This window comes from Balaenoptera borealis (assembly GCF_965194805.1).
Source record: "Balaenoptera borealis genome assembly, chromosome: 16".
NCBI classification, from domain to species: domain Eukaryota; kingdom Metazoa; phylum Chordata; class Mammalia; order Artiodactyla; family Balaenopteridae; genus Balaenoptera; species Balaenoptera borealis.
Window position 1 is genome coordinate 48949653 of NC_138872.1, and position 26735 is coordinate 48976387.

At 50.8% G+C, this 26735-nt stretch overlaps 1 protein-coding gene across 3 annotated transcripts; it reads left to right on the plus strand.

Moving 5' to 3' along the window:
- OVOL2 (ovo like zinc finger 2) lies at positions 1-26735 on the plus strand. 3 transcript variants are annotated; one of them, XM_082359584.1, is made up of 4 exons: positions 1-581; positions 1245-1450; positions 12312-12504; positions 26051-26735. In XM_082359584.1, the coding sequence occupies exons 1-4, from the start codon at positions 482-484 to the stop codon at positions 26362-26364; spliced, it is 813 nt and encodes a 270-aa protein (XP_082215710.1). In that variant the 5' UTR covers positions 1-481; the 3' UTR covers positions 26365-26735. The 3 variants fall into 3 exon arrangements, with proteins under 3 accessions (XP_082215710.1, XP_082215712.1, XP_082215711.1); XM_082359586.1 differs by lacking the exon at positions 1-581 and adding an exon at positions 786-1142; XM_082359585.1 differs by lacking the exons at positions 1-581; positions 1245-1450 and adding an exon at positions 2220-2241.

Below are 26735 nucleotides of genomic sequence, written 5' to 3' on the forward strand. Positions count from 1 at the left end.
TGATGGGGAATGGGGCAGGGGGCTGAGAGAAAAACGTTCTTCCCTTTTTAAGAAGGGGAGGGGGGAAGACTGAGACGTTAAATTCTTTTGCAAACATTCGTGCCGAAGGAAGGGCTGGAACAGGCAGCCCCGGCCGCCGGAACCGGTCGGACAGGTAGCGAGCTTGTTGACACCGTTATGTTGCAGGGCGCATGCTCACTCCCAAGTTTCCTGGTGCCTTTTCTATTCCACCTTATGAAACTTTTTCCTCGGCGTGGTCTCACCCGCGATTTAAGGCATAGGTGTCGCCGAGCCGGGAGGCTGGGAGTCGCCGGGCGTGCGGGGGAGAGGCCGGGCCGCGCCGCGGCGGGGGGCGGAGGGAGAGGGCCGGCCGGGCGGGAAGGTGGGCTCTGGCCGCGGGGAACCGGGGACCGAGCCGCCGCCGCCCCTAGAGGGGAGCAGCCGGGACGAGGGGGCCGCAGTCCGGGGAGGGGGCCCCACGATGCCCAAAGTCTTCCTGGTGAAGAGGAGGAGCCCGGGGGTCACGGTCCGCAGCTGGGATGAGCTCCCGGACGAGGAGAGGGCAGACACCTACATCCCAGGTGAGCGCCGCGCCGGGGCCGGGCCTGGGCGCCGGGTTCCTGGGGTGCGGGCAAGGGTGGCCGGGTCCCCTCTGCTCAACGCCCGGGGCTGGACTCTCCCCCTCCCCCATGTCCCTCTTTCAGGGGGAGGAGGAAGTCACTGAGGCGCGGGAGGACCGAGAGTGAGAGGCTGGGAACCTGGGATGCCCTGCGCCCCCTTCCCCCTAGTGGGCGCCTCTAATTGCCCGGCGGCGGGACCGTTGGCTGCAGCGCGGGCCGGGGTGGCCCGGGAGGGGGGCTAGGGGCCAGTAGGGGCAACCCTCAGTCCCACGTCCTCGTGGGTTGCACAGGGATGGGTCAACCTCTCCGGGGCTGGGTGGGTCGAGGTCAGGGCCCCCGCCCCCATCCCAGGGAGAGGAAATTTGGCGCGCGGGTCCCCAGCCGCGCTGGGCCCTCTGTTCCTCGTGGGCGCTGGAACTGGGACTGAGGAGCGGCTCCCAGAACCCTGAGCTCGCTCGGGAGGCCGAGTCCGGGGCTCTCTCGCCCACCCCCGCGGCGTTGCCCACTTGGCGAGGTGCCCAGGTACGGGGCGGGGCGGCGGCGGCACCGCCCGCAGGTCAAACTGCCGCGGGCGCCCGGGCCTGACGCCGCGTGTCTGTGTCGGGGCGCGGCCCTCCCCCGCAGTGGGCCTGGGCCGTCTGCTCCACGACCCCCCCGAGGACTGCCGCAGCGACGGCGGCAGCAGCAGCGGCGGCGGCAGCAACAGCGCGGGGGAGCCCGGAGGCGCGGAGAGCAGCTCGTCCCCGCGCGCCCCCGAGCCCGGCGATGGCGAGGTCCCCGGTGGACACCTGGCGGCGAAGCAGCGCCCGGTCGCCAGGTCGAAAATCAAGGTACGATGTCGACTCTGCCCCCGCCGCCACCAGCACCACGCCCTGGCGTCGGGCTCCCGGGGCCGGCGCCTCTCCCTGTCGCGCCCGCCCGCACGCCCCGGCACCCGAGCACCCAGCGCGCCCGCAGCGCAGCTCCTGCACCTGCCCCTGGGTCGCGGCCAGGGCGCCTCCCCGCGTCCTCCCGCGTGCCAGGTAGCCGGCCGCCCGCGCTGCTGCGCCCCGGAGACTGGCTTCCCGCACGGGCACAGGCCGCCCGCGTGGCCTCCGGAGCTGCCTAAAGGCTCAGGCACAGCTTCCTCCCCCCAGCAGCCCATTCTGTGCGCAGGGCCTGAAGAACACCCTGGCCGTCGGAGTTCCCGGGGTGGGAAAGAAGGGACCCCAGGCCCCGGGCTCCCCTCCTCTGAGGTGCAGTTCCTAGAGCTTTGTGAATTCTGAGTTTCGCCCCCTTCCTCGAGTTCTGGAGGCAGTGGTGGCAGCTTGGCACACAGTGGGTCTTTCACAATCACAACTATTCCCAGTGCCAATTATGAAGTGCCCGTTAGACACGAGGTCTGTGCCGGGCACTTTAAACTTGTGTTTGTCAAATCTTCTTGAATTATGTTCACGGATAAACGGATTCAACTGCAAATTGGCCCATTGCCCCGCCCCCAGTGGGTTGGAGTGTTTGTTTCCCTCTATTTTCGCGCTTCAGCCCCCACCCCCACCCAGCCTCCTGGAATTGTAGGCCACAGCTTATCCGGACGCCCATCTGCGCTTTCCTGTGTGGAACTTCCATGATTGCCTGCTCAAAGGTATCCGCTACCTCTAAGATTAAGCCGTCCCATTCCACTGACTCACGGACGGCGGGAGCCTGGGAGTGGTGTTTTAGGAATCACATGACCCCAGTTCCTAGCCAGGTGGGCCTTAGTGTGAGCCTTTTGGGGCTTCAGGCCCTTGGTGTAGGTGTTAATTCTTGGGCGCTCCAGGGTGGTCCCGAAGCCCCCCTGCCCAGGCAGCGGGATGGGGCGGAAGCCCTAGGGTTCGCTGTGGATTGCGAAAGCCTCCTCCGTTACTTTTCCTGGGAGAGGTTTTCCCTCCCCTGTGCATATTCCTGGCTCCAGGGGCTTGGCTCCGGGTGGGCTGGCGTGCATTTGGTTATGAATTGAGGCTAGAGGCTTGAGCTTGGAATCCTTGAAAAAGACACCTTTAAAGGATGCTTCGGACTGGGTGTGGGCATCCTGCTTAGTGTTAAGTGCGCCGGCGAGGTTCAAAGCCAGCTGATGGGAGGCTTTTCTGGGCCTGATTGGGTTAACTGGGAGGGACAATTTGCCTGAGGCCTGTAGCTCTGCCCTCCAGGAAATTCTACAAAGTATCCCACTTGCATGTTTATCACCCGGCCGGAAGGCCAATTTGCAACGTTGTTTTCGGGTGGTCTATAGCTAGTTTACCCCTCTGTCCCCCAACTGCCCAGATTTCCCTGGAGACAAGGTGGCACAGGAAAAATATCCAGTCCCTTAACCACCATTTTAGGAGATCTCTGCCACCCCAGGCAAACAGCTCCACTGGGGCCCTGGATTAAGGGAATGAATAAACCAATCTTCTTCCCAGGATCCTTGTTTTGGTGCTGACCCCAGGGGTGGGGGGGTAGGGCATAGAGTATGCTCCTCAACCCTTAACAAGGTTTCCAGAGGAGTTTTTGTTTGTTTACTGAGGACGAAGTTCAGGTTCCCTCTCCCTCTCTGCTTCCATAAGACCTCCTGGGGTTAAGATGCTCCAAGCCTACAGAATTATCAGCTGTGGTATTGGCCATTTTCAAATGACTGGTCCAATTGCCCGTGACTTAGCACGTTGTGTAACTGTACAGTTCTATGCAAAGTATGCTGAACTGTCTAAGAATTAGTTTCCTAACCATAAGAGGGGGAAGCCACTCAAGCATGATGCATTTTTTTCAGTGACTTGAAGACACTCACTGGACAGTTGGTTCTTAGGACCAGACAAGGGCAGAGAGAAGCTACATCCCATCCAACAGTATATAGTGCCTGCTGTGCACAAGGCAGCCAGGAGGTAAAGATGCTGCCACACTGGTGTTCCAGAATCTTCTGACAGTAATGGTTAGGGCTCTAGGCTCTAGTTTAGTTCTTCTGGGCCTCAGTTTCCTCACCTGTAAAATGGGGATAGTAATGAAACAAGTAATGAAACCTCATAGAGTTGTGAGGATAAATGAGTCAAGCGTGAAACATGGTAGGTGTCCAATAACTCTAGCTAGAATTATTTGGGTTGGTGGAGAGACACAAATACTAAATTAATTATTAACCCTATTACAGGAAAGTGAATGCTCAACTAGAAGCACAAGCAAAGATGCAGTACATTCTGAGCAGAGGAAGGTTTCTTGGTGTGGATTTGAGGGCTGTGGGAGAAGGGGGAGGTACGCTTTAGGGTAGTATGGGCGGAGCCCAAAGCTTGAGTAAGGACAGGACTCAGAGCTGGAGGGAGGATGGGAAATGGGCCTGGGGTCAGGGAGAGTTGAGGTGAGGAGCTGGACATGTAGCCAGGACAGGCTGCGATGGTAAAGGGGCCAAGCCGAGAAGTGTGGGTGCTCCCGTGGGGGCAGAGGAGGGGCTCTGGAAGGTTTTTGAGAAGGAAAACCTCATTTGGGTCCATCTCACCGGCTCTGGTTGGGGATACGTTATCTGTTCTGAGCCTCAGTTCTCTGATCTGTAAAATAGAGAAATAAGAGAATCGGCCTCTCCAAAGCATTGGGCAGATTACATGAGACAGTGGGGGCAACACGCTGAGCAATTTTGCGTGTGTGTAAACTGCCCAGTGGGGAGTTAGCCGATAGTGATTCATAGCAAGTTTTGTTAATGTCCAATACTTTGTTACCTACAGCAGGGACAAGGGATTTAGCAACTGGATTGGCTGGATTTAAGTATTTTTTAAAACCCACCCATTTGATATTTGGAAGGGAACATAAGCCCCATCCCTAACTCCCTGCCTGTTGACTTCAGTCTCCCAAGACAGAATTGGATGCCCCAATTCCCCCCACCAGTCTTGTAACTCACTGACCATCTCCTTGGCTGACCAGACTTTTCTTCTTGACTCTAGACCCACCAAAGGCAGGGAGCATTCCTGCTGAGCTTGTATTTTCAGCACCCGGTGCAGTAATGCCTGACTCATAGGAGGACATAAGTCAACATAGAAGAGGAATACAGGCAGGGAAGGAGTCAATAGCATCTGGGGGAAAATAGGAAGCAAGACAAAAAGGGAAAAATGCTTGGAATGGATGCTTGAAAAAGCTTAAATTAATTTAAAGGGGGAAAAAGGAGGAATAGGAGAACAATGTAAGCGTTAACTGCAACCAGCTTTTAACTGGAATATAGGTGAAGTTGGTTTTTGTGGTTGGAAGGGTCTGAATGGATTTGTTGCAGAAACAGAATCCACTGTAGCTTGCTTAAGCAGACAGTGGTTAATTATAGGGTACTAAATGGGCTAAAGAGAGACCAGACTGAGCTCCCAGGAGTGACTCCCAGAGCCACACTACAGACCTGGGCTACCTAGGGAACTGCAGCCGCGGCCTCTTTGGCTGCTGTCGTGCATCACGATGCTTCTGCTAATGCAGGGTGTGAAACAATTGCCACATACCTGCCTCGGCTCAATTAACTCAGGCCCGAAGTCAAATCTCCTGATGGTGCATGTAACTGGTGGTACCCAAGTCACAGCTAAAGACCACAGATGCCAGGGATTCTGGGAAATATAGTGCCTAGCTTTGTAGCCTCTGCTGTACAGGAAGGCCCACCAGAGGAGCAGGAATAGAGGCTGAGCGTTTCCACCCACAGGATCTACTTCAGGGACCCTTATGTGGTCCAATCTCCTCATTTTTGTGGGGAGAAAGGTAAAGCCAGAGAGGTTTTGTTGAGTTCCTCACAGGTACTAGTGGCAAAGCCCAACCCAAGGCTCCTTATTCTTTAGCGTTGTTGTACTGCATCGTGGAAGGTACCTTTGACGCCTTAGCCATTAGCACTGACAGCCTGACATGAAGGAATTGAAGCAGTTTCTCACCATGACGTGAGACAAACCACAGGACTCATCCCTGCCTCTCCCACACGTCATGCCCAGACCCATGGGCCTGTCCCGGGGAAGTGCAGGCACACGTTTTGCAGACAACAAGCCCCATCAAAATCTCAGTGTGGGCACCTACAAGTCCTGTGGCCACAGGCGGGTTTCAGCTATTTGAATCTGTTTCTTCTGGATGATTAGGATATGTTCCCTTCAGCATCTCTGCATTTGGGAAGGTTCTGCATTCTGCCGTATAGTGGAGTTGTGAAGCTTAAGGAAGTGGTACAAAGGAGCAGGAGGGGAATTTTTATCCTAAAGGAACTGGGGAAATACGCTTAGCATGTTTTGAGCGCTCAGGCATAAGCAGATGTGTCACTGGAAATCTCGTCTGTGCGGCCACCGGAAGGTAGCCTGCACTCACGGTAGCCTCCCACAGGAAACAGGACCATTAATTTAAGGAACTTGTCTGGTGGAAGCATCCACAGAAAATAAAGGATTTTTTTTTTTTTTTCCTTTAGAAGTTGACAGGTAAGTGACCTTAGCCAGCTTTTGAAGTTGGTCAGAGGGCCAGCCCAGGTCCCTACCTCCCTGGATGCTCCTGAAGTCTTCAGCAGCTCTGATACAATGATGGGTTTGTTTCTGCTGCACAGGCCTGTTTTTTAGAAGAGCTAGAGGGGAACTTTGTGTGTTTTTTAAAATGAAAGCCGAGATCCTGCAGAAAACAGGACAGCAAATAAGAAAGCGCCAAGCTGCAGGGTTGGGGAACTGCTATCTCTCTTCATCTTTCTTGCCCTGAATTAATCTCCAGTTAGTTAATTAATCTCCAGACTGATGTCACCTCCCATCCTTGTGGTAGCTTCCTTACTTCAGTAATAAGCCTTTTGGAGAGTTAATTTTGGATTAAGGGTGAGACTATTAAGCTTTTTCTGAAGATAACAGTGTCTGGAGCAGTATACTGTAATTGAACACATAAATACTTTCCATATCAAAACATGAATATTGACACCAAATGGGTAGCTTCCACTTTTGTTGCCAAGGGAGATAGGAGCGAATGTTGGTTTTCAGAGCTATTTGGATTTCAGAGTCGCAGATGAAGGACTAGGGGCTGGTGACCCACACTGAAGGTTAGTTCCCTTTTTCTTCCATCAGTGAGAGAAAAACTCAAAAGACAAATGGAGAAACAATGGGTTTTGACCAATTACCTTTTATTTAGGATCACAGGACTCTGGAGCTTGTCTAACTCTAAGAGTTAGCATTTACTGGCGCAACCCGTCTTTTTTTTTTTCTTTTTTGGCTGTACCTCACGGCATGCAAGAATCTTAGTTCCCTGACCAGGGATTGGACCCATGCCCCCTGCAGTGGAAGCGTGGAGTCCTAACCACTGGACTGCCAGGGAAGTCCCTAGCAACCAGTCTTTTTAAAATAGCTTTTCTTATTTAATTCCTTAACAGTCCCAAGAGGCAAGAATCATTATTGTCCACATTTTATGGGTGATGAAATTACGGCTTAGAGAGGTTGAGTAACTTGCCTACTTCCCAGACTGTAGGTGGTAGAGCAGGATTTGAACTTAGGAAAAGAGCTCATCTAATCCCATTTTATTATTTTTATATGTGGGAAAGTGTGGCCCAGGGATATTAAATGACATCACACAGCCATCCAGGTCTAGGTTTTTATTTGATCTTCAGCATTTCTTGTCTCTCCACCCCACTCATTTTGTGACCAGGTGACAAAGATGTAACTAGTTTTGGTCTACCCCTTGCAGAGTAGAGTAACAAGGTAGTTCGGTTAACCCTATTTTGGACTTTTAGGAAGTACAGTGGTAGGCGTAAGCCTGTGTAAACATAATAAAGATGGCCCAGTGAGCAGACAGGTGACCCGAGGAGAGATTGCCAGTCCTCCGGCACATGGGGCATCATTTCAGGAATCAGGTGTGTCTTCTGTATCATGCTGCCCATCCTGGGAGAGAACACTCAGAAATGTGGCAGCTCTGGTGTTCTAGAGAGAATGTGATACATCTATCACCGTTCCAGTGTTCTATTGCTGCTTCACAAACAACCCCAAATTTAGCAGCTTATAATACTTTATTATGATGTCTTCTAGTTCTGTGGATTGACTGGGCTCAGCTGGGTGGGTCTTGCCTGGGGTTTCTCTTGTGGGTGCAGTCAGATGGCAGTGGGGTTGGAGTCTCCTGGGGGCTTGACTGGGCTGCACATCCAGGAGGGCTCACTCATGTGACTGGCAGTCGGTACTCTTGTCCTTTTCTAGCTACTTTGTTATACGGTTACACCATCTTTTTTTAACAAGTCCCTATTGATGGGCATATAGGTAGTTTCCAGCTTTTTGCTATCACAGACCAAATTTCAAGGCACATGTGAAGTACACTCTGGGATAAATTTCATGTTTAGGAATTTATCCTCCAAATATTTTTCTGAGGAATTCTTAGGAATTTCTCCTTTTTTTAAAAAAAAATTGATGTATAGTTGATTTACAATATTGTGTTAGTTTCAGGTGTACAACAAAGTGATTCAGTTATACATATGTCTGTATACATATATGTATATATGTGTATATATATTTTCCGATTATTTTCCTTTATATGTTACTATAAGATATTGAATATAATTCCCTGTGCTATACAGTAAATCTTTGTTGTTTATTTTATATATAGTGGTATCTATTAATCCCATACTCCTAATTTATCCCCCCCCCCATTCTTTCCCCTTTGGTAGCTATGTTTGTTTTCTTTGTCTGTGAGTCTGTTTCTGTTTTGTAAATAAGTTCATTTGTATTATTTTTTAGATTCCACATATAAGTGATATATAGTATTTGTCTTTCCCTGTCCTACTTACTTCAGTTAGTATGATCATTTCTGGGTCCATCCATGTTGCTGCAAATGGCATGATTTCATTCTTTTTTTATGGCTGAATAATAAGGACTCTCACCTTTCTAACGAAGGAATTTTTCCTTCCTCTGAAAAGTGAACAAGTCTGGGAGAAGCTGGCTTCATCAGCCATGATCTTTTTGCTGTTTAATTAACCCTCCATCTTCTTTTGAAAAGGCTCTCTTCAGACGCCTGGATATAATTCATAAATGTCTGGAGTCTGGATTGGTCAGAAATACATTTATAGTTGGCAAACAACCCTTCATGGGCTGGAGGGTGCACCTTATGGGAATTCTCTACATGAGCATTTTCTGTTGACTCAGTTGTCCATGTTGTGAAAAGTGGAGAAATGGGAGCACTGCCTTTGCTGAGGCAATTGGAGATCTTTTATTTTTGCTCTGAGAAAACCAGAGGGAATTTCCCCTGAGAATGGGGTGCCCTCCCTCTCCAGTCCCCTCGCCTCATTCCCTTTTTCTCCCCTGTGTTAAAAAGCTTTCTGTATCTCTCTCAGTCAGATGATCCACTGGTCCTGCACTCCCTTAAATGGTCACTGATCTCCATCCCCTCTGCCCTCAACATTTTTATGCTTTTCAAACCAAATAATGCCAGTGATTTGAGATTTCCATCCTGGACTGTAATAAGAGGTATCCATGTTACATGCAGAGCATTTTAAAAATAGGAGATTACCAAAAGGATTAAAGTAAACAAGGGTTCAGGTTGGAACCATAGTTGGCGAGTCCTTGGGCACATGGTGCAAGGCTTTCACAAGACAGTTCTAGCTTTCTTCACGTTTTTCATCAGAATTACCAGGGTCATGTGCCTCTGTTCTATTTTATTAGTCACACTACCTCTCAAATGACCTTTATCCTCTGTAGACTTGGCCTTGAGAAGCTCACGGTATTTTGTTTGCCAAGACTTGGGCCATATTTAGTCTTTTCACATCCCTTCAAGGGAGGCAGTGACCAGAATGGGGACTGCGGGTTAGGAGGAGACCATGACCTGTCCTGTGATGGGAAAGCCTTGGGCACAGCTGGGTCTCCCTCAGGCCCTGCCAGGCCCCACCCCTTTGGGGGGCAGAGGTGGGGTATGAGGCAGGAGGGTCATCAGACTCAAGCCCTGCGGTTGTCCTCCTGTATCTTCCAATGTGTCCCCCCCCCCCCCCGCCCTCTGACATTCGTTGGGGCCCCTGAGGTAGAGCCCTCAGGGGGGCCCTGCCCTTCTCTGCTTCTCTGCTTCTCTGCTCCTCTGCTCCCTCAGCTCTGTTCATCAGCTACTCTCCAGGGCTCAGGCTGACCAGGCTGGACCACACCCTTTTCCCAGCGCCCTCTCTGGCATATTCCTTGCCCTTCCCCCATCTTCTTCTTCACCGTGGCCTGCCTGAGGAGCTCACCTCTCTGGGTGCACTTTCCCGTGCGCCCACTGTCCGGGCTAGGCTCCCCTCCCAGCCGCCCCTTGCACCCGGGGCTTCCCCGATGGCAGTGGCCTGTTGCCCGGTCTGCCCTCCGACTAGACTGGCAGCTTCTTGGGGACAAGCCATCCTGGTGCTCTGAGCACAGGCCCTGTCTCGGATCAGGCACACATCAGTGTCGGCTGAGACTAAGATGGAGCAGTGAGAATGAACTGGTGGAGGGGGCTGACTGGAAAGCCCTGTTCTGGGCTCTTCGCCTCCTGCCACCTGCGAGCCATCGCCCACCAACACTTTCTGACCGTGCGCGGCCCTCATCTGCGCTCGGGGCATGGGGGCCAGGAGCCTGCGCGAATGCTTGCTGGCTTCCATAAGGTGTTCAGTTGAGGAAACGTCTGTGCCTGATGGAAGCCTCTGGAACGAGTTGGAATAAAGTCCTGAACCGTGTGAGGGCCAGTCCCTCACATCTCAAGTGTGGTCCATGGACTGCACGGTGGCATCTCCTGGGAGCTGTCTAGAAATGCAGCATCCAGACTCCACCAGACCTCCTGAATCAGAACCCGCACTTTTTTTTTTTTTTTGAATTTTATTTATTTATTTATTTTGAATTTTATTTTATTTATTCTTTATACAGCAGGTTCTTACTAGTCATGCATTTTATACACATCAGTGTATACATGTCAATCCCAATCTCCCAATTCATCCCACCACCCCCACCCCCACCACTTTCCCCCCTTGGTGTCCATACGTTTGTTCTCTACATCTGTGTCTCTATTTCTGCCCTGCAAACCGGTTCATCTGTACCATTTTTCTAGGTTCCACATATATGCATTAATATACGATATTTGTTTTTCTCTTTCTGACTTACTTCACTCTGTATGACAGTCTCTAGGTCCATCCACGTCTCTACAAATGACCCAATTTCGTTCCTTTTTATGGCTGAGTAATATTCCATTGTATCTATGTACCACATCTTCTTTATCCATTCGTCTGTCGATGGGCGTTTAGGTTGCTTCCATGACCTGGCTATTGTAAACAGTGCTGCAGTGAACATTGGGATGCATGTGTCTTTTTGAATTATGGTTTTCTCTGGGTATATGCCCAGTAGTGGGATTGCTGGGTCATATGGTAATTCTATTTTTAGTTTTTTTAAGGAACCTCCATACTGTTCTCCATAGTGGCTGTATCAATTTACATTCCCACCAACAGTGCAAGAGAGAACCCGCATTTTAACAAGACCCCCAGAGAATTCGTGTGTGCACTGAGGTTTGAGAGGCGCTGGTCTTAGGGGTACAGGGACCAGTTTGGGCAGGGTCTGCAGTGGCTGGAGAAGCTCATCAGGGAGGGAACAGGTGAGCTGAGGCTTGGCAGAAGACAGTACCCTGGTGGATGAAAGGAGGGTGTTTGAGACAAGGAAGGTGTTAAGCCAGGAAAAGACCAACTCTTCTTGCTAATAATGTTTGTCTGAAAATTAAGTTTTTTAGGTCCTTTTATGAATAGAATTTTGGCAGAACGATTGGATCCATCTTCTAAAGGATCTGATAACTAGGAAAGCTTTAATGAATATATCAGATCTGGTGTTTTTCATCACACAGTTAGAGATTCTGTTTTCTTCCTTTGAGGCAGCAAACACGGTTGAGAGAATGAACCAGGCAGTCCGGAACCTGGGATTTGGTTATAGTTTTTCTGATAATGAAGCTGTGGGATCCTGACCAAGTCACTTCCCAAGATGACCATCTTATTTGTTCATGATTCTGGGTCAGGAACTGGGGCACGGCTGGGCTAGGCAGTTTTCCTCCGGGCCAGGTTTGTTCACTCAGCTGGTGGCAGCCCTGGCTGGGCTGGAAGGTCCAGTGAGTCTTTATTCATACCTGGCACCTCATTGCTCCTCTGCATGGCTGCTTGGGCTTCCCCACAGCATGGTGGGCTCAGGCTTCCTCATGGCTGCTGGCTTCCAAGAGGGAGGATACAGAAAAGCTGCACCGTTTCTTAGGATCTGGAACTGACACAGGCCCTGCCCAGATCCGGGGGGAGGGGAGACAGTCGCTTGGTGGATGCTGGCCGGGGGGAAGGAATTGACTGTGGCTGTCTTTGGGGGCTCCGTGATGTTATCAGACCTAGACTCCTCTTTCCTTTCTGCTCTTCCGTCCTCAGCACTGGCTTCCGCCTTGGGTCCGAGGTGGCTGTTGGAGCTCTCCCGAGCAGGAAGGAGTAAATCACGGGACAGGGCACCATCCTTCCCCTCAGAGAGTGTAACTCACCAGCCAGGTGGTCCCACCCGCAGGACTTGCTGTGAGGCTGGGAAATGTAGGCGCGTAGCTGGGGGCGGGGTGCCCAGCTGGTAATCAGAGGTCTGTCCCGAGGACCAAGGGGAGCATGGGTGGGCGGGGAGCTGCCTTGTTCCACCTTCCCCAAAGCCAAAACCTGCTGGGAGCTTTTGGGGGGGGGGGGGCGGGAGCCCGAGTCAGGTCCAGCCTAGACGCACCGGGCGGTGGGCACGCCGCCCCGCGCGGGTCCTCACCCCTCTCTCTCTGTCCCAGTTCACCACAGGCACCTGCGGCGGCGACGCGGCGATTCACACCTGCGACCTGTGCGGCAAGGCCTTCCGCCTGCAGCGCATGCTCAACCGGCACCTCAAGTGCCACAGCCAGGTGAAGAGGCACCTGTGCAGCTTCTGCGGCAAGGGCTTCAACGACACCTTCGACCTCAAGAGGCACGTGCGCACGCACACAGGTGAGGGAGGGGCGCGGCCAAGAGCCCCTGGTCTTTCCCCGCAAGGAACCCAGTCGGGAGCCTGGGGCAGAGCTATGTTTCCGGAAGAAGCGCGGGGCGGGGTGTTCGCGGCCGGGCCGCCCGGCTCTGCCACCTGCCATTGGTGTCCCCTGGGGCCCGCGAGCCGCTCTCAGCCTGTTCTCGCCCCGGTGAGATGGGCGGCGCATCACTGGCCGGAAGTGTCCTGGGAGCTGTGATGCCCGCTCGGTGCAGCCCTCGGGCCGGGCTGAGGGCTGGAACGTGGTCCCCGTGGTCCCTCTGCTGGTATTTTGTGCTCCTTTCTCGGGAAGTGAGTCTGTCTCAAAATAGCATCACGTTGCTTCCTCCTGAGAGCTCAGAAAGAGAACACGCAGCTGACTTAGCGCTGCTCGAGCCTCCTGCGGGGGCGGGTGGGCAAGTGTCGCCCCCACCCTGAGCTTTGCTCAGCGCGGGTCTGGGTCCTCGCCAGCTCCCTTACACGGACAGCCCTGGGGTGCCCGTTGGCCGCCCTCCCGCCCCCTCTGGCTGTTTGTAGCCTCGGTAGTTTTGTCTAGGAGACACCTGGCCTCCAGGCTGGTCCTCGAGGGCCACACCTGTGCCAGAGCGATCCCGGGAGGAGAATTCTAAGATGCCATTTCCTTGCTAAAAAAAAACCTTCTCCAGCTCTGGGCAGGACAGAATCCAAACTCCCTGTCTCGATGGGCTCCATGTAAAGCCCCTCACAGTCTAGGTCCCCTCTTCAAATCCCCATCCTGTCCCAGCCCCTCCCACCCCATCCCACTCCATCTTTTCATCCCACCCAATCTTTTCATCCCACCCATGTCATCTCATCTAAATCCATCCGATCCTAACGATTCAGTCTTGTCCTGGTGCCACGCACTCTCCCTACAACCTCATAGAATTTACTAATTATAGTCCCGCCAATCCCATCAAGCCCTTTCAGGGTTTAGGGTTTCCTTAAGCATTTTGGGGGTGGGGTGGGAAAATGTCCACTCCTCTCTCCCAGGGGGCCTCTCAGGTCCCCAGCCGCCACACAGGGCCCTTCTCAGATCCTCTGTATTCAGATTTCCTTTAAGCCCTTATCACACTTTTTTGTTCTTAGAGTACTGGCCATGAGCTTCCTCCCTGGCCTCAGAAGGGTGTCCTCCACCCTAGAGAGTTGACTGGCATACTAAAAGGTTTTTCTTTTTCCTTTAAAAAAAACTTTTCTAAAGTGAAATTTTCACTTAAATGTAACATACATCCAGAAAAGCACACAAATCATAAGTGGATAGTTTGAGAATGTAGGACTTTTTACAAAGCGAACACAAGCATATAACTGGCTGGAGTATTTCCAGCCCCCATAAGACACTGCCCCCTCCCTCCTGCCCCTCTGGTCACTGTCATCTTCCCTCCAAGAGGCACCAGTAGCCTGACTTCTATAAAAGTTTGACCTCTGTGTGGCCAGGCTGACACCTGGGTTGGGGCACGGAGAATGCTTAGGGAGTGGCGGGTGATGGTGGTCCTGTGTGATTAGGGAGGGTCCTATAGAGGGTGAAGGGTCCTGTAGGTGGTGGAGGGTCTTGTGGGTAGTAGAGGGTCCTGTGAAGGATGGGGGTCCTGTGGGTGACGGGGGGACCCCTGGCTATCAATGGACCCATCAAGTGGCTGCAAAGCTGGGCTTATAGGCAACTGGCCCAAGGAGCTGGAGGAAATTGGGGACCACTCACGCCGTCATTTGTTGTTGGTTGTCCTGGAGAGTTTCTCAGCTTTTCCTCTCTATCTGAGGATGTCCTTGAGGGCATGGCCTATTTCTTCTGCAACTCCTCACCTGGTGGGCTCTGTGGTCACTCCCCCACAGAGTGAAGGGGGCTTGGGGAGCATTGTGGGCTGTTGGTACCTTCAGTTGGAGTAAACATGGAGCTGCCTCATCTGTGACTGAGTTAATTCTCCATTAGTAGAAATATTAGGGACTGACTGCTCTCAGGGAAGAGTTTGCAAGAGTTTGCACTGAGTTGGTCACACAGTGGTTAAGAACTCTGGATCTGAGCTAGCTGATTCTGCAACCTTGTCAACATTACTTATCTTTTTGCCTTAGCGTGTCCATCTCTAAAATGGGCATGGTTTTATTACCTATCCCCTAGGTGATGGCTGCGAGGTTTCAGGGCAATAATGGCATATAAAGTGCTTCACAAATTGTAAGCACTTAGTAAATATGAGCTATTAGTGGTGGTAAATGTTGAAATAGTTGGCAGAGTTTTCCTGGGATCCTGCAGTGTGACAGGCCCGAAGACTTACCTCTGTACTTGTGGAGAGCTCAGCCAACATAGGGAGAAAGAATCCAAACCCCTGACTGTAACCCAAGGAAACCAGCAGGTGTGCCAGAAGAAAAAGTGGCGAATGCTGGTGGGGAGGCCTGGAAGGTGCATTGTTGCTGGCAGGGGCACCAGGGAGGCTTCTCGGAGGAGGTGTCCTTTTGGCTGAGCCTTGAAGAGTGAGCAAGATTTTCACAGTTGGACGGGGCGGGAAGGGCATTGCAGATGGGGAATGTCTTAGTTTGGGTCCCCCCAGAAGCAGACCCTGACAACGAGGATTTGGGTGAAGCCGTTTATTTGGGAGATGGTCCCGGGGGCACAGTGAGGGGATGAGGAGAGGAGACAGAGGGAAGGAGAGTCAGTGAGAGCTAGTTACTTACTGAGTGGGTTACCACTGGGGGCAACTGGGGCTCAAGCCCGCTGGGGGCCCTCTGAATGCACACAATGAACCCCAGAATTGCTCCAGGGGTGGGAAGTGGGGTATTTATCCATCAGCTCCCATCCTTGCTGTTGGGGGTCCATCCTGGGACCCTCTGCTCCTAGGCAGCTCCTCCCCGAAGCCCCTTGCAGGCCTCACGCCTCGGGGGAGCATCATCGGGCAGGAGCGGCAGGAAGCCACTGGCCTCCTGGGACTGTCCGAGCCGGCCTGGTGGGAGGCTGAGGGGTTCGGTGGGGGGGTAGCAGTGTCTGCCAGGGAGAACAAGCCTTAGCAGCCGGGATGGGGGGATGCGGGGGGGGTGTTGGCAGAGACGGGAGAGCCTGCGGAGGCCTGCACAGCTTCCTCAGGTGGTAGCGAGCTCAGAATGGTGGCTTTTCTGCAAGCCAGGCCCTCGGCTTTATCCTGTTGTGTCCAGCAGCCCCGAGGAGCCCCAAGCCCTTGTTACCCGCAGTTCACAGGTGAGGAACTGGGGACGGCTGGTCTTTCTGAGTCCAGGTCCCCCGCTTTCCACAGGCCCCTTCTCTGTCCCCGTCCCCTCAGTACTGTGCTCACTCAGCGTCCTTTCTGAGGCTGGGCCTTGCCAGCCGCCCCAGTTCAGTTTCTAGAAGCCAGCTTGCTCTACGAGAGGCGAGATAGAGAGGAACTTGGGCCTGGCACAAACCGCACCCTCCAGCCTGGGCTTTATTTATTTATTTATTTATTTTTAAAGTTGGATATGTGGCATTTTAAATTTATTTATTTATTTATTTATTTATGACTGTGTTGAGTCTTCGTTTCTGTGCGAGGGCTTTCTCTAGTTGCGGCGAGCAGGGGCCACTCTTCATCGCGGTGCGCGGGCCTCTCACTATCGCTGCCTCTCTTGTTGCGGAGCACAGGCTCCAGACGCGCAGGCTCAGTAGTTGTGGCTCACGGGCCTAGTTGCTCCGCGGCATGTGGGATCTTCCCAGACCAGGGCTCGAACCCGTGTCCCCTGCATTGGCAGGCAGATTCTCAACCACTGCGCCACCAGGGAAGCCCACTGGACATTTTAAAATTACAAAATGGCTTGCATTTTAATCTCTGTTGGATAGCTCTAAGGTCATTGAATCTACAGATAATGATTTAAAATTTTTTTATTATAATTTTGACTCTTAAAGTGACCAACAAATAGCATTATGGAAATGTCTTGAACCTATTTTCCCTCTGGTTTATTTAATTTATTTAATTGGCCGTGCCTCGAGGCACATGGGATCTTAGTTCCCCGACAAGGGATCGAACCCGTGCCCCCTGCAGTGGAAGCGCGGAGCCCTAACCATTGGACAGTCAGGGAATTCCCTGTTTCCTTTTTGTTTTGTTGTTTTTTTTGGAGTATAATTGCTTTACAATGTTGTGTTAGTTTCTGCTGTACAATGAAGTGAATCAGCTCTATGTATACCTATATCCCCTCCCTCTTGGACCTCCCTCCCACCATCCCCCATCCCACCCATCCAGGTCGTCACAGAGCACCGAGCTGAGCTCCCTGTGCATTATAGCAGGTTCCCACTAGCTATCTATTTTACGCATTGGTAGTGTATATAAGTCACTTCTAATCTCCCAACTGTAGAGATGTGGATGGACCTAGCGTCTGTCATACAGAGTGAAGTGAGCCAGAAAGAGATAAACAAATATCATATATTAATGCAGATATGTGGAATCTAGAAAAATGGTACAGATGAACCTATTTGCAGGGCAGGAATAGAGATGCAGATGTAGAGAATGGACATGTGGACACGGGAGGAAGGGGAGGGTGGGACAAATTCCCTGGTTTATTTTCTGATGGAGATGTGCCTCCAGGTAATAATGACCAGAAAGAGGAGTCAAGGCCTTGCTGACAAACTAGCTGGTGGCAAACAGAAAAAAGGGGCCCCAGCTCTGGGGATGCCCCTCTGCGGCAGCTGGAGGGACAGGCCTGGCCTCCTGGCGCAAGAGGCCTGCCCTGCAAGCTCTGAGCTCTGTGCAAAAAGGATAATCAGTAAAAAGAGCAAAAATCTGGGCTTCTCAGACCTTTTTGTAGTTCATGTGTACCACCTCACTGGCTCCAAAAGATCTCACCCAGAATTCTGGGAATTCGGTTTTGCCTTTGACGGAGATGAGAATGTTGGATTTTGGCTCTTGACAATTACAAGTAAATGTTGTGTTTGGACCAGAAGCAAAGATGTGGACAGCGTTCTCACAAATACAGTAGGCAGATGAGTGAAGGTTATGGTTGCTCCCAGTCCGGTTGGGCCAGACCATGACTAATTGGAAGACTTAACCTGGAATCCCAGGACCCTTCTTTTGAGAACTGCAGCGACAGTGTTGATGAGGTGGGCAAAGACAGTGGGACCGGAGACCGGGGATTGGGATTAATCCCCTCCCCCACGTCTCCTCCTGAGAGAGCGGGGCCTCTAAGGAAAGACTCAGAACACGAGGAAACTTCTTGGAAAACGTCCAGGGAAACCAGAGCCTGGAAATGTCTTACCTTAATATCCAAGCAGATGAAAGAAAAGATTAAGACTTCTTTTTTGGATATGACTTCACCAAGGAAAGAGTAGATCAGAGGTGTGTGTGTGTGTGTGTGTGTGTGTGTGTGTGTGTGTGTGTGTGTGTGTGTGTGTGTGAGATGGGGGAGGGGAGCAGCCAAATGACATCTGAGTCCAGATTGGAAGAGAGAAACTGGAACAAAAGAAACTTGGTTAACGTTTTGTGAAAATACGTCTGCAAACGAGTGGCTGTTTTCAGTCCAAATTGACTTAGGTTGGGTTCCCTAGAAGCAGATTCTGAGACGGCGATTCTTATAAACCGATTTATTGAAGGAGAGCTCTTGGGAGAAACCTGTGAGGGAGGGGAGAGCAGGACAGGGTAGCGGGGATGTGGCCCCAGCTTGATCCCACCAGGGCTCTGGGGTGTGACTGGTGCTACCGGCCTGTCCTGTCCCCAGGCAAGTGGGGGACATTTCTGTGCCCATATGAGTCAGAGGCTGCCTTTCCCCTGGGTGGGCAGGTCACTTGCCCAGTGCCCGTTCCTTGGAGAAGGGGACATCCAGGAACTGTTAGCTGCCAACATAGGTGACAGCTGGCCCAGAAAAGGGGGTCCTGATGGGGGACCAAGAGGGTCCACTGCACACATAATAGAGGGAATTGCTCTATTTAAGTGGAGTTGACAGGGTCACTGAAGCCAATGTGTGACATTATGGCTGTTGACCCACCTGAGGACAAAATAGAGATGGGGGGGTGGGAGGGATGCGCTTTCAAGACAGGAATGTATATTCAGTTCATAGCCCGTGAAAAATGTCATGGGCCTGGTTTTAGAGAATATTCTTTTGGATTTGTTCAAGTGTTTTAGGTTGAGCCAGCTGGCCATCCAGGGAGGGAGAGAGTTTGCTGGGGGCAGGGTGTGGGTGGGGGAAATCTGTCATTTAGAGTCAAACAACCAGCAGGTGCCAAACTCAGCACTGAGTGTCTCCCCCCTCGCTGCCCAGGGACCCCAGCGCCAGTGGCACCTGGGGGCGTGTTGAACGTTTACTGAGGTGTCAGGTGTGGTCTGGGCGTTGTTCGCCACTGTGACCAGATGTGCCAGGCTCATCAGACAAGTACAGCTTGCATTGAATGCATTTCATTTTTCTCGTATGTAAAGTGACTACTTATTTTGTAAAAGACTTCAGTCAATACACGGACTACAGAGGAGAAAGCCTGCGCTGCTGTAACCAGTCGAAAAGGGCACACACATGTGCAGGGTCCCCCGCTCGGTTTGTGAGGGCTCCAGGGAGGCATAACCTGGGTTGGTGATAACTTTACGACCCTGACTAGAGTAAAGGAGTTGGTTCGAGGTGCGCCTGCCATTCCTGCGGAAGCTTCTGAGTTCCACGGAGGGAGGCTGAGGAATTCAGATCCGAGGTCCGGGCAGTGGGGAGGGAGGCTCTGGCCGGAGCGCAGGGTCTGCCCTGCCCCCCTCAGTGGGGCCCTCGGCCTTATCTTCCATCTGGGCCACATTGAGAAGGAGAAGGCAAACAAATCCCATCTTGATTGAAGAAGAGGAAACAATGGTGTCTGTTTGGAGCCTACGGGGAAGGGTTGATTGGACTGGGAAAAATGCAGGCTGGGAGAAGTTTGGAGCAGGGCGGGTGGGGGAAAAGAATAGAGTTACCTCCACCCTGAGGGAGCTGAATGCTGCCTTGTAGGGTGGCCTTCTTCACTCACCAAACTCTCCCCTCTTTTATTTTGACTGACTTTTTAGCTACCAAAAATAATATTGAAAGGGAACAATGAAAGAAAGAGAAAAAGAAGCCTCCTCTCCACGCCAAGCCCTAGATCCACTCCTGAAAGCAAGCCACCGTTTAATTTTTTTTCCCCAGAAGTTTTTAACACACATTGCTTTTCTCGTGTACTATCTATCTTAGAGATTGTTTCCCATCTGCACAGGTAGACATACCTCACTCTTTTGAATAGTTGTCAGAGCGTTTCTTAATATGAGATTATGACGTAATTTCAAATATGGAGGCACTGTCATTTTTTTCTCTTGCCCCAAATGATGACACTTATTTACATTTTCAGGGTTGGTTTTTTCTTTCCTCCCTCCCTCCCTCCCTCCCTCCCTCCCTCCCTTCCTTCCTTCTTTCCTTCCTTTCTTCCTCTCTCTCTGTCTCTCTCTTTTAATTTTAGACAGTACTACCACAAATATTCTTGTAAATCCTTTGCCTACTTGTGTGAGTCTTTCTGTAGATAATTTCCCTGAAGTGGGCCAAAGGGTAGACCCATTATGATGTTTATGGGGTGGTCACATTGCCTCCTGAAGAGTTTGCTCTAAATGTCCACTCCCACAAGGAGACCTGCAGAGAGCTCCTTGCTAAAGTCCATGTTTGGATAAAGTTCAGTAAAGGAGACTTAGCTACAGCAAGCAGAGAGCACCAATGACAAAGACTTTTCTTTGGGGATGAGTGACATGAAGCTTGATTTGGTAGTAGGAATAGAACATTTGAAAAGAAGAGACCCTTTGTGATAACGCAACACACAGTATTTTCTGCTCGAGGTGATACAGACCCGCAGCACAATAGTCTGGAGGGTGGATGGGGAAGGAAGTGTGTCCCTTCCTCTCTCCACCAACTGCCTAGGAACGACATTTTAAAATATTAGCCTTTAAAAAAATTATTTATTTTTTTAAATTGAAGTATAGTTGATTTACAATGTTGTGTTAGTTTCTGGCGTACAGCAAAGTGATTCAGTTATACATATGTGTATATATATTCTTTTCTATACTCTTTTCCATTATGACTTATTACAGGAAAAAATTATCCTTTTTTATTGTGAAATAGATAATGAACAAAAAGGTGTACATATAGATACAGTTTAAAGACAGATACTAAATATTCACATACCCACCAGCCAGCTTCTGAATAGAGCGTATTTGCGTTCTGTTGACCTGGATTGTAAGCTGTTGAAGCTGCATCCCGTTGAATATTCAGTGTGTGCTGCATCCTTTGCTTGTGAGATCTCGGTTAATCCTCAGAGCAGCCTTACAAGGGGTATCAATTATTATCCCCATTTTACAGGTGAGGAAACTGAGGTGTGGACTCAGTTAATGTGTGGCCGATGGGTGGTGCCTGGGTTTCCAGTGGCCTTGGACTCTGTTACTGTGCAGGTGTCAGTAGGTTAATGATGCCTGGTGCAGGGATGGTTCCGGGATCCCACTCCAGGTACAGACAAGATTGGCCTTTGCTCGAGAGCGCCCACGTCCAGGACAGGCGAGGCCCAATGTCAGGGAGGCCTTGGTATCTGTCCCCCTCATCTGGGGCTCCTCCCTGGCCCCCTTCATCCCCTGCCCCCCGAGTTTGGGGGAGAGGAGGACTCCAGGAGGGAGGGACTTGTTCCCCAGCCCAGAAAGAGTCACCAAGAGGCGGCTGCTGGGTGATCATGTCTGCCTGCACCAGTGAGCGAGGGATGAATGTGGTGTCTGCAGAGCGGGGTGGGGAGGGCAGGTTTGCAAAAGTCAGGATTAACTGCCATAACTAGAGGTGTGGGGACCTCCTGTCTACCCCCCTCCACCCCCCGCAGTCATCCTCATCCTAGCCGTCATCTGCACGACGCAGGGCTCTGAAATCCTCTAGCCCTTGCTATCCAGGCTCCGCTGGGCGCTGTGCCCGTAGGATTCGGCTGAGCTGCGGAATGAAGAGAGGAAGGAGACGTGACCGTGCGAGTGGACTTGGCCCTGGCCCGATGCCCTCTGCAAGGAGCAGGGCTCAGGCAAAGCCATGCAGCCCCGTCCGCATCACCTTCTCAGGTCACCGTTGGGAGTGGGGACCCCCAGGAGTAGGATTGGAAGTGTCCACTTCCAGAATCCAGGTTAAAGCCTGGTGTCAGTGTGCTGGTTTCCCCACCAGTTGAGTTTGGATGTTTTAAAATAGTCGAGGGCTGTTTCCAGTCACCCTTGAAAGGAGCAGCTGGCCTCTGGGTGAATTTCTGTCTTGATGAGCTTCGGGTCTGAAGTCAGGTTGCTGCTTGATCAGCCAGAGGTGGTGGGAACCAGCTGCCATGTGGGCGCAGAGGCCTGGTTAACACAAAGCCCCTTGTGGCCCAGACATGCAACGTACGTGGTGTATTCCTTTGGAGAGACCTCACAGCCCCTACGTTTGTAGAAAACTAGCCCCAAGATGTGACCTCTCTTTTTCCTGGGCCAGTAGGATTCATTCATTCATTCAAAAATTATTTACTGAGCACCTATTAGGAATTCTCTGCTGGTCCAGTGGTTAAGGCGCCACGCGTCCACTGCCGAGGGCCCAGGTTCGAGTCCTGGTCAGAGAACTAAGATCCTACAAGCCACATGGTGCGGCCAAAAAAAATAATAATACAATAAAAAATAAAAATGATTTACTGAGCACCTCTTATGTGCCAAGTGCTGAGGATTATAAAGGAGTTTCTTTTAGCAGTTTTTCTGAAACATGTGGAATATAATACAGGCCTGCTTTCTGCTTGGGCGGGCTGGAGGAACACCCCACCACGGCATTGAGCTAACATAATTCTCTTCACATGAACGTTAGAGGAAAGGATGGAAGCTTCTGGATGTGGACAGGAAGAAAAGTGGAAGCGACTCGATTTGTTCAGGTGGTTGAACGAGGGTGGGGGGAGTATTTTTTTCCATTTTGACTTCCTTTGTCATCTGTGTACTGAAAAAACTTCATGAACAGACGTAGCTCTACCGGCCCCCCTCCACACGCCACCAGTGTGGAACTGGGGACGTTTAACCTTGAAGAGAGGACTTGGGGGGGCCTGGCTGCCTCAGACACCCCAAGTGCCGTCCTAAGGCTTCACCACGTGTTGCTTCAGACCTGTGACTCCAGCATAAGCAGCCTCAGCAGCACCTGGGAACCTGTGAGAAATGCAGATTCTCATCCCTGCCCCAGAACCAGATCCGCCAGCAGGGGGGCCCGGAATCTGTGTTTTGACAAGCGCTCTAGGTGGTTCTGTTTCGGGCTCAAATTTGAGAACCACTGCTTTTGCTTGGATCAGGACATCTGGGGTGGGGCCCGAGGCTCTGCACTTCCAACGAGCTCCTAGGTGATGTGATGTAAGGTGGACTACACCTTAGTACCAGGTCGTTCAAGTCAGCATCATGTGATGGGACGGTGTGGGCTGGAGCAGGGCTTCCTCAATCTCTACAGTTTTTAAAAGATGGGATTTGGGTACAGCTGTACAACAAAACGCCACGGTGCTCTTAAAAAGGAATGAAACCAAGCTGTAAGCACCAATATGGGAAAATCTCCAGGAATATTTATTTATTTATTGAAGTATAGTTGATTTACAATGTTGTGTTAATTTCTGTTGTACAGCAAAGTGATTCAGTATATATATATACATTCTTTTTTTTGATATTCTTTTCCATTATGGTTTATCGTAGGATATTGAATATAGTTCCCTGTGCTATACAGTAGGACCTTGTTGTTTATCCATCTTATATGTAAAAGCTTACCTCTGCTATCCCCAACCTCCCGCGCCATCCCTCCCCCAACCCTCTCCCCCTTGGCAACCACCAGTCTGTTCTCTATGTCTGTGATTCTGTTTCTATTTCATGGAGAGGTTCATTTGTGTCATATTTTAGATTCCACATATAAGTGATATCATATGATATTTGTTTCTCTGTCTGGCTTACTTCACTTAGTATGATAATCTCTGTGTCCATCCATGTTGCTGCAAATGGCATCATTTCATTCTTTTTTATGGCTGAGTGATATTCCATTGTATATATGCACCACATCTTCTTTACCCATTCATCTGTCGATGGACATTTAGGCTGCTTCCATGTCTTGGCTATTGTGAATAATGCTACTGTGAACATAGGGGTACATGTATGTTTTTTAATTATAGTTTTGTCTGGATATATGCCCAGGAGTGGGATTGCTGGATCACATGGTAATTCTATTTTTAGTTTCCTGAGGAACCTCCATACTGTTGTTCTCCACAGTGGCTGCACCAACTTACATTCCCACCAGTAGTGTAGGAGGTTTCCATTTTCTCCACACCCTCTCTGGCATTTATTGTTTGTAGACTTTTAAATGATGGCCATTCTGATCAGTGTGATATGGTACCCCAGGAATATTGTTAAGCGAGAGAAGTAGATTTTGAAAATATCTTTTGATAATAGTTTGCTTCCGTTAAAGCCAGGATAGTAACATCATGATAAAACCCATTATTGCATAAATAAACTATTTAAGCATTTTAGAATGTGAATTTTAATACACCTGATTTTCAATTTTTCACTAGTTTTTCAGCAACTCGAACATTCTTGGGGAAAAAAAATAACCATTAAAAAAGCAAATAAAAACATCTACGTGGGGATGCACATTTTCCCTTTCGCCTCAAGCTCCAACATGACTCCACGCAGCCCTGGTGGATCCTGTCCTTACTTAAATTTTTGATAACTTGTTCATCATGGATTTTTTTGTATATATTTTGATTTTGAAAATATTTATCTTGATTGATGTTTTCACATACTCTTAAATTTTGAGCCTAAAGCTTTGGGGATTCCTGTGGGCAGTGGTCCTCCTGGCCTCTGGGCTCTGAGATGGTCTGAGAGCTGGCAGCCCACTCTGCTCCACGGACCCCCCAGCACAACATTCACCCTCTCCGGGCTTCCGTGCTCATGGGACACTGTATGCTTCCTTGAATCCCCCCCACTTTAGAGCCTGAGATACACCTACTGAGGTCTCCTTACCTAAGTTCCCGTCTCACCCTGTCGGGTGCCCACGGTGGGCATGGGCATGACTGTGGTTTGATTGGCTGAGCTCCCTGCTCCTATGGTACCCGTGGCCTCTCCATCTGCAAGGCAGGCCCCACTAATAGTGGCTCACTTTTAAAGCCAGCAGGAGAGCTAGGTTGGAAATAGTTTCCTAACTGTAGCCGACGCCATCAGTGTCCTCTGGCCCCTGCCATTTCTGGGCACACCCGTCCATGTCGTTGCTGCCCACACCTGCAGCCCAGCCTGAGGATGTCCTTGCTGGAGGCCACTCTACCCCAGGGCAGGCTGTACATGCTGGGGAGAGAGAACCTGTCCCACCCAGGGCGCTCTCCACGGTGCTGCCGGAGCAGGCGGAAAAAGACTCCAGCTCCCGAGGGGCGGGGTAACTCGAGGTGTGTGTTCTACTCTGTCCCCCACCTTGCCTGGCCATTTGGACTCTGGTTGCCCACAGTGGTGACCGGCTGGATGACCCCTTTCCCCCTTGTCATCATCTTCCCTCCCCTGCAGGTGGGGAGTCACCTCCCACTTTTCACGGGGTCACCCCTCCTGAGAGCACCTCCCAAATAACTCCTTTTCCAGAGAAACCCAAACTAAAATTAAAACAAGGTTTACCCTGCCCACTTTGAAACCCAAACATTAAGGCAGGCAAGTGGTGGTGTTTTGCTGTATGCATCCGTTTTTATTACATTTGGTCTGTGGACAATTTTGTCTCCTGCCTTAATCATTTTCCTCATGTTCCTCATCCTTGGTCATGATGATTTTTTTTTTTTCCTCCCTATTTCCCACACCCCTCAGCCCCTGGCAACTCTTTTTCTATTGTTTCTGGGAGTTTGACTTTTCTGTATCTAAGTGACACCACGCACTATTCGTCTTTCTCTGTCTGGCTTATCTCACTGAACATAATGTCCTCAAGGTCCATCCATGTTGTTGCAAATGGTAGGATTTCCTCTTTCTCCTGGCTGAATAATAATTCATTGTAGATATATACCACACCTCTTTTATCCAGTCATTTGTTGGTGGACACTTAGGTTGTTTCCATGTCTTGGCTATTGTGAACAGTGCTACAGTGGACATGGCTGTGGAGATATCTCTCTGAGATCCTGTTTTTATTTCCTTTGGATAAATACTCACAGTGGGATTTCTCGATCGTATAGAAGGTCTGTCTTTAAGTTTTCGAGGAACCTCCATACTGTTTGCCACAGTGGCTGCACCAATTTACATTCCCACCAACAGTGCACAAGGGTCCCCTTTTCTCCACATCCTCACCAGCATTTGTTACCTTTTGTCTATTTGATAATGGCCATTCTGACAGGTGTGAGGTGATCTCCTCTCTACGTGGTTGTGATTTGCATTTTTCTGATGACTGGTGATGGGGAACATCTTCTCATGTGTCTGTCGGCCCTTTGTACGTCTTTGGGAAAATGCCTGTTCAATTCCTCTGCCCGTTTTCGAATCGTGGTGTTGGTTTTTTGCCGTTGGGTGGTGCAGGATGACTTTTAATGGCTTCACAGGTGGGAGGCTCTGGCTGGGCTGTGACCAACTGGTGCTGTGTCTGCCCCTTACCCTGCAGGCATTCGCCCCTACAAATGTGACGTCTGCCACAAAGCCTTCACCCAGCGCTGCTCCTTGGAGTCCCACCTGAAGAAGATTCATGGGGTGCAGCAGCAGTACGCCTACAAGCAGCGCCGGGACAAGCTGTACGTCTGTGAAGACTGTGGCTACACGGGCCCCACCCAGGAGGACCTGTACCTGCATGTGAATGGTGCCCACCCGGGCAGCGCGTTCCTCAAAAAGACATCCAAGAAACTGGCAGCCCTCTTGCAAAACAAGCTGACATCCACGCTCCAGGGCAATGCCAACCTGAGCGAGGAGGAGGAGAAGTAGGAGAGGGCGTGGATGCCAACGCTGCCACGTGTCCACAGATTCCCGGTCCTGAGGGCCCCCTGACCCACGGGCTCTTTCTAAGTCCAAGTGTTCCGTCCATCTCTCTGTCCTCTGGGGGCCTCAGTGGGGGGGCTCCGTTCCAAGGCTGTCAGTGATAACAGTGGCTTCAGGCCCCCTGTAACCTGTATCCTCAGGAACACTGTCACATGAATGAAAGCTTGTGGATGGCTATGATCACCGTCTGGGGTTTGGGGTTTTTGTTTTTTTTTTAGGATTTTCACACATGGAGGCAGGGGTGTTCTTAAGAGAGACACCCCTTGGAGAGGTTGATATGGTGCCTTGAAATAAAAGTACTTCCACTTGAAATGCTA

Bases quoted from the DNA above. Each gene is read 5' to 3' on its own strand.
- OVOL2 (XM_082359584.1), top strand. From the start codon at position 482: ATGCCCAAAGTCTTCCTGGTGAAGAGGAGGAGCCCGGGGGTCACGGTC. The intron at 582-1,244 runs GTGAGCGCCGCG...CCTCCCCCGCAG, and splicing joins GGCAGACACCTACATCCCAG to TGGGCCTGGGCCGTCTGCTC. The intron at 12,505-26,050 runs GTGAGGGAGGGG...CTTACCCTGCAG, and splicing joins GCACGTGCGCACGCACACAG to GCATTCGCCCCTACAAATGT.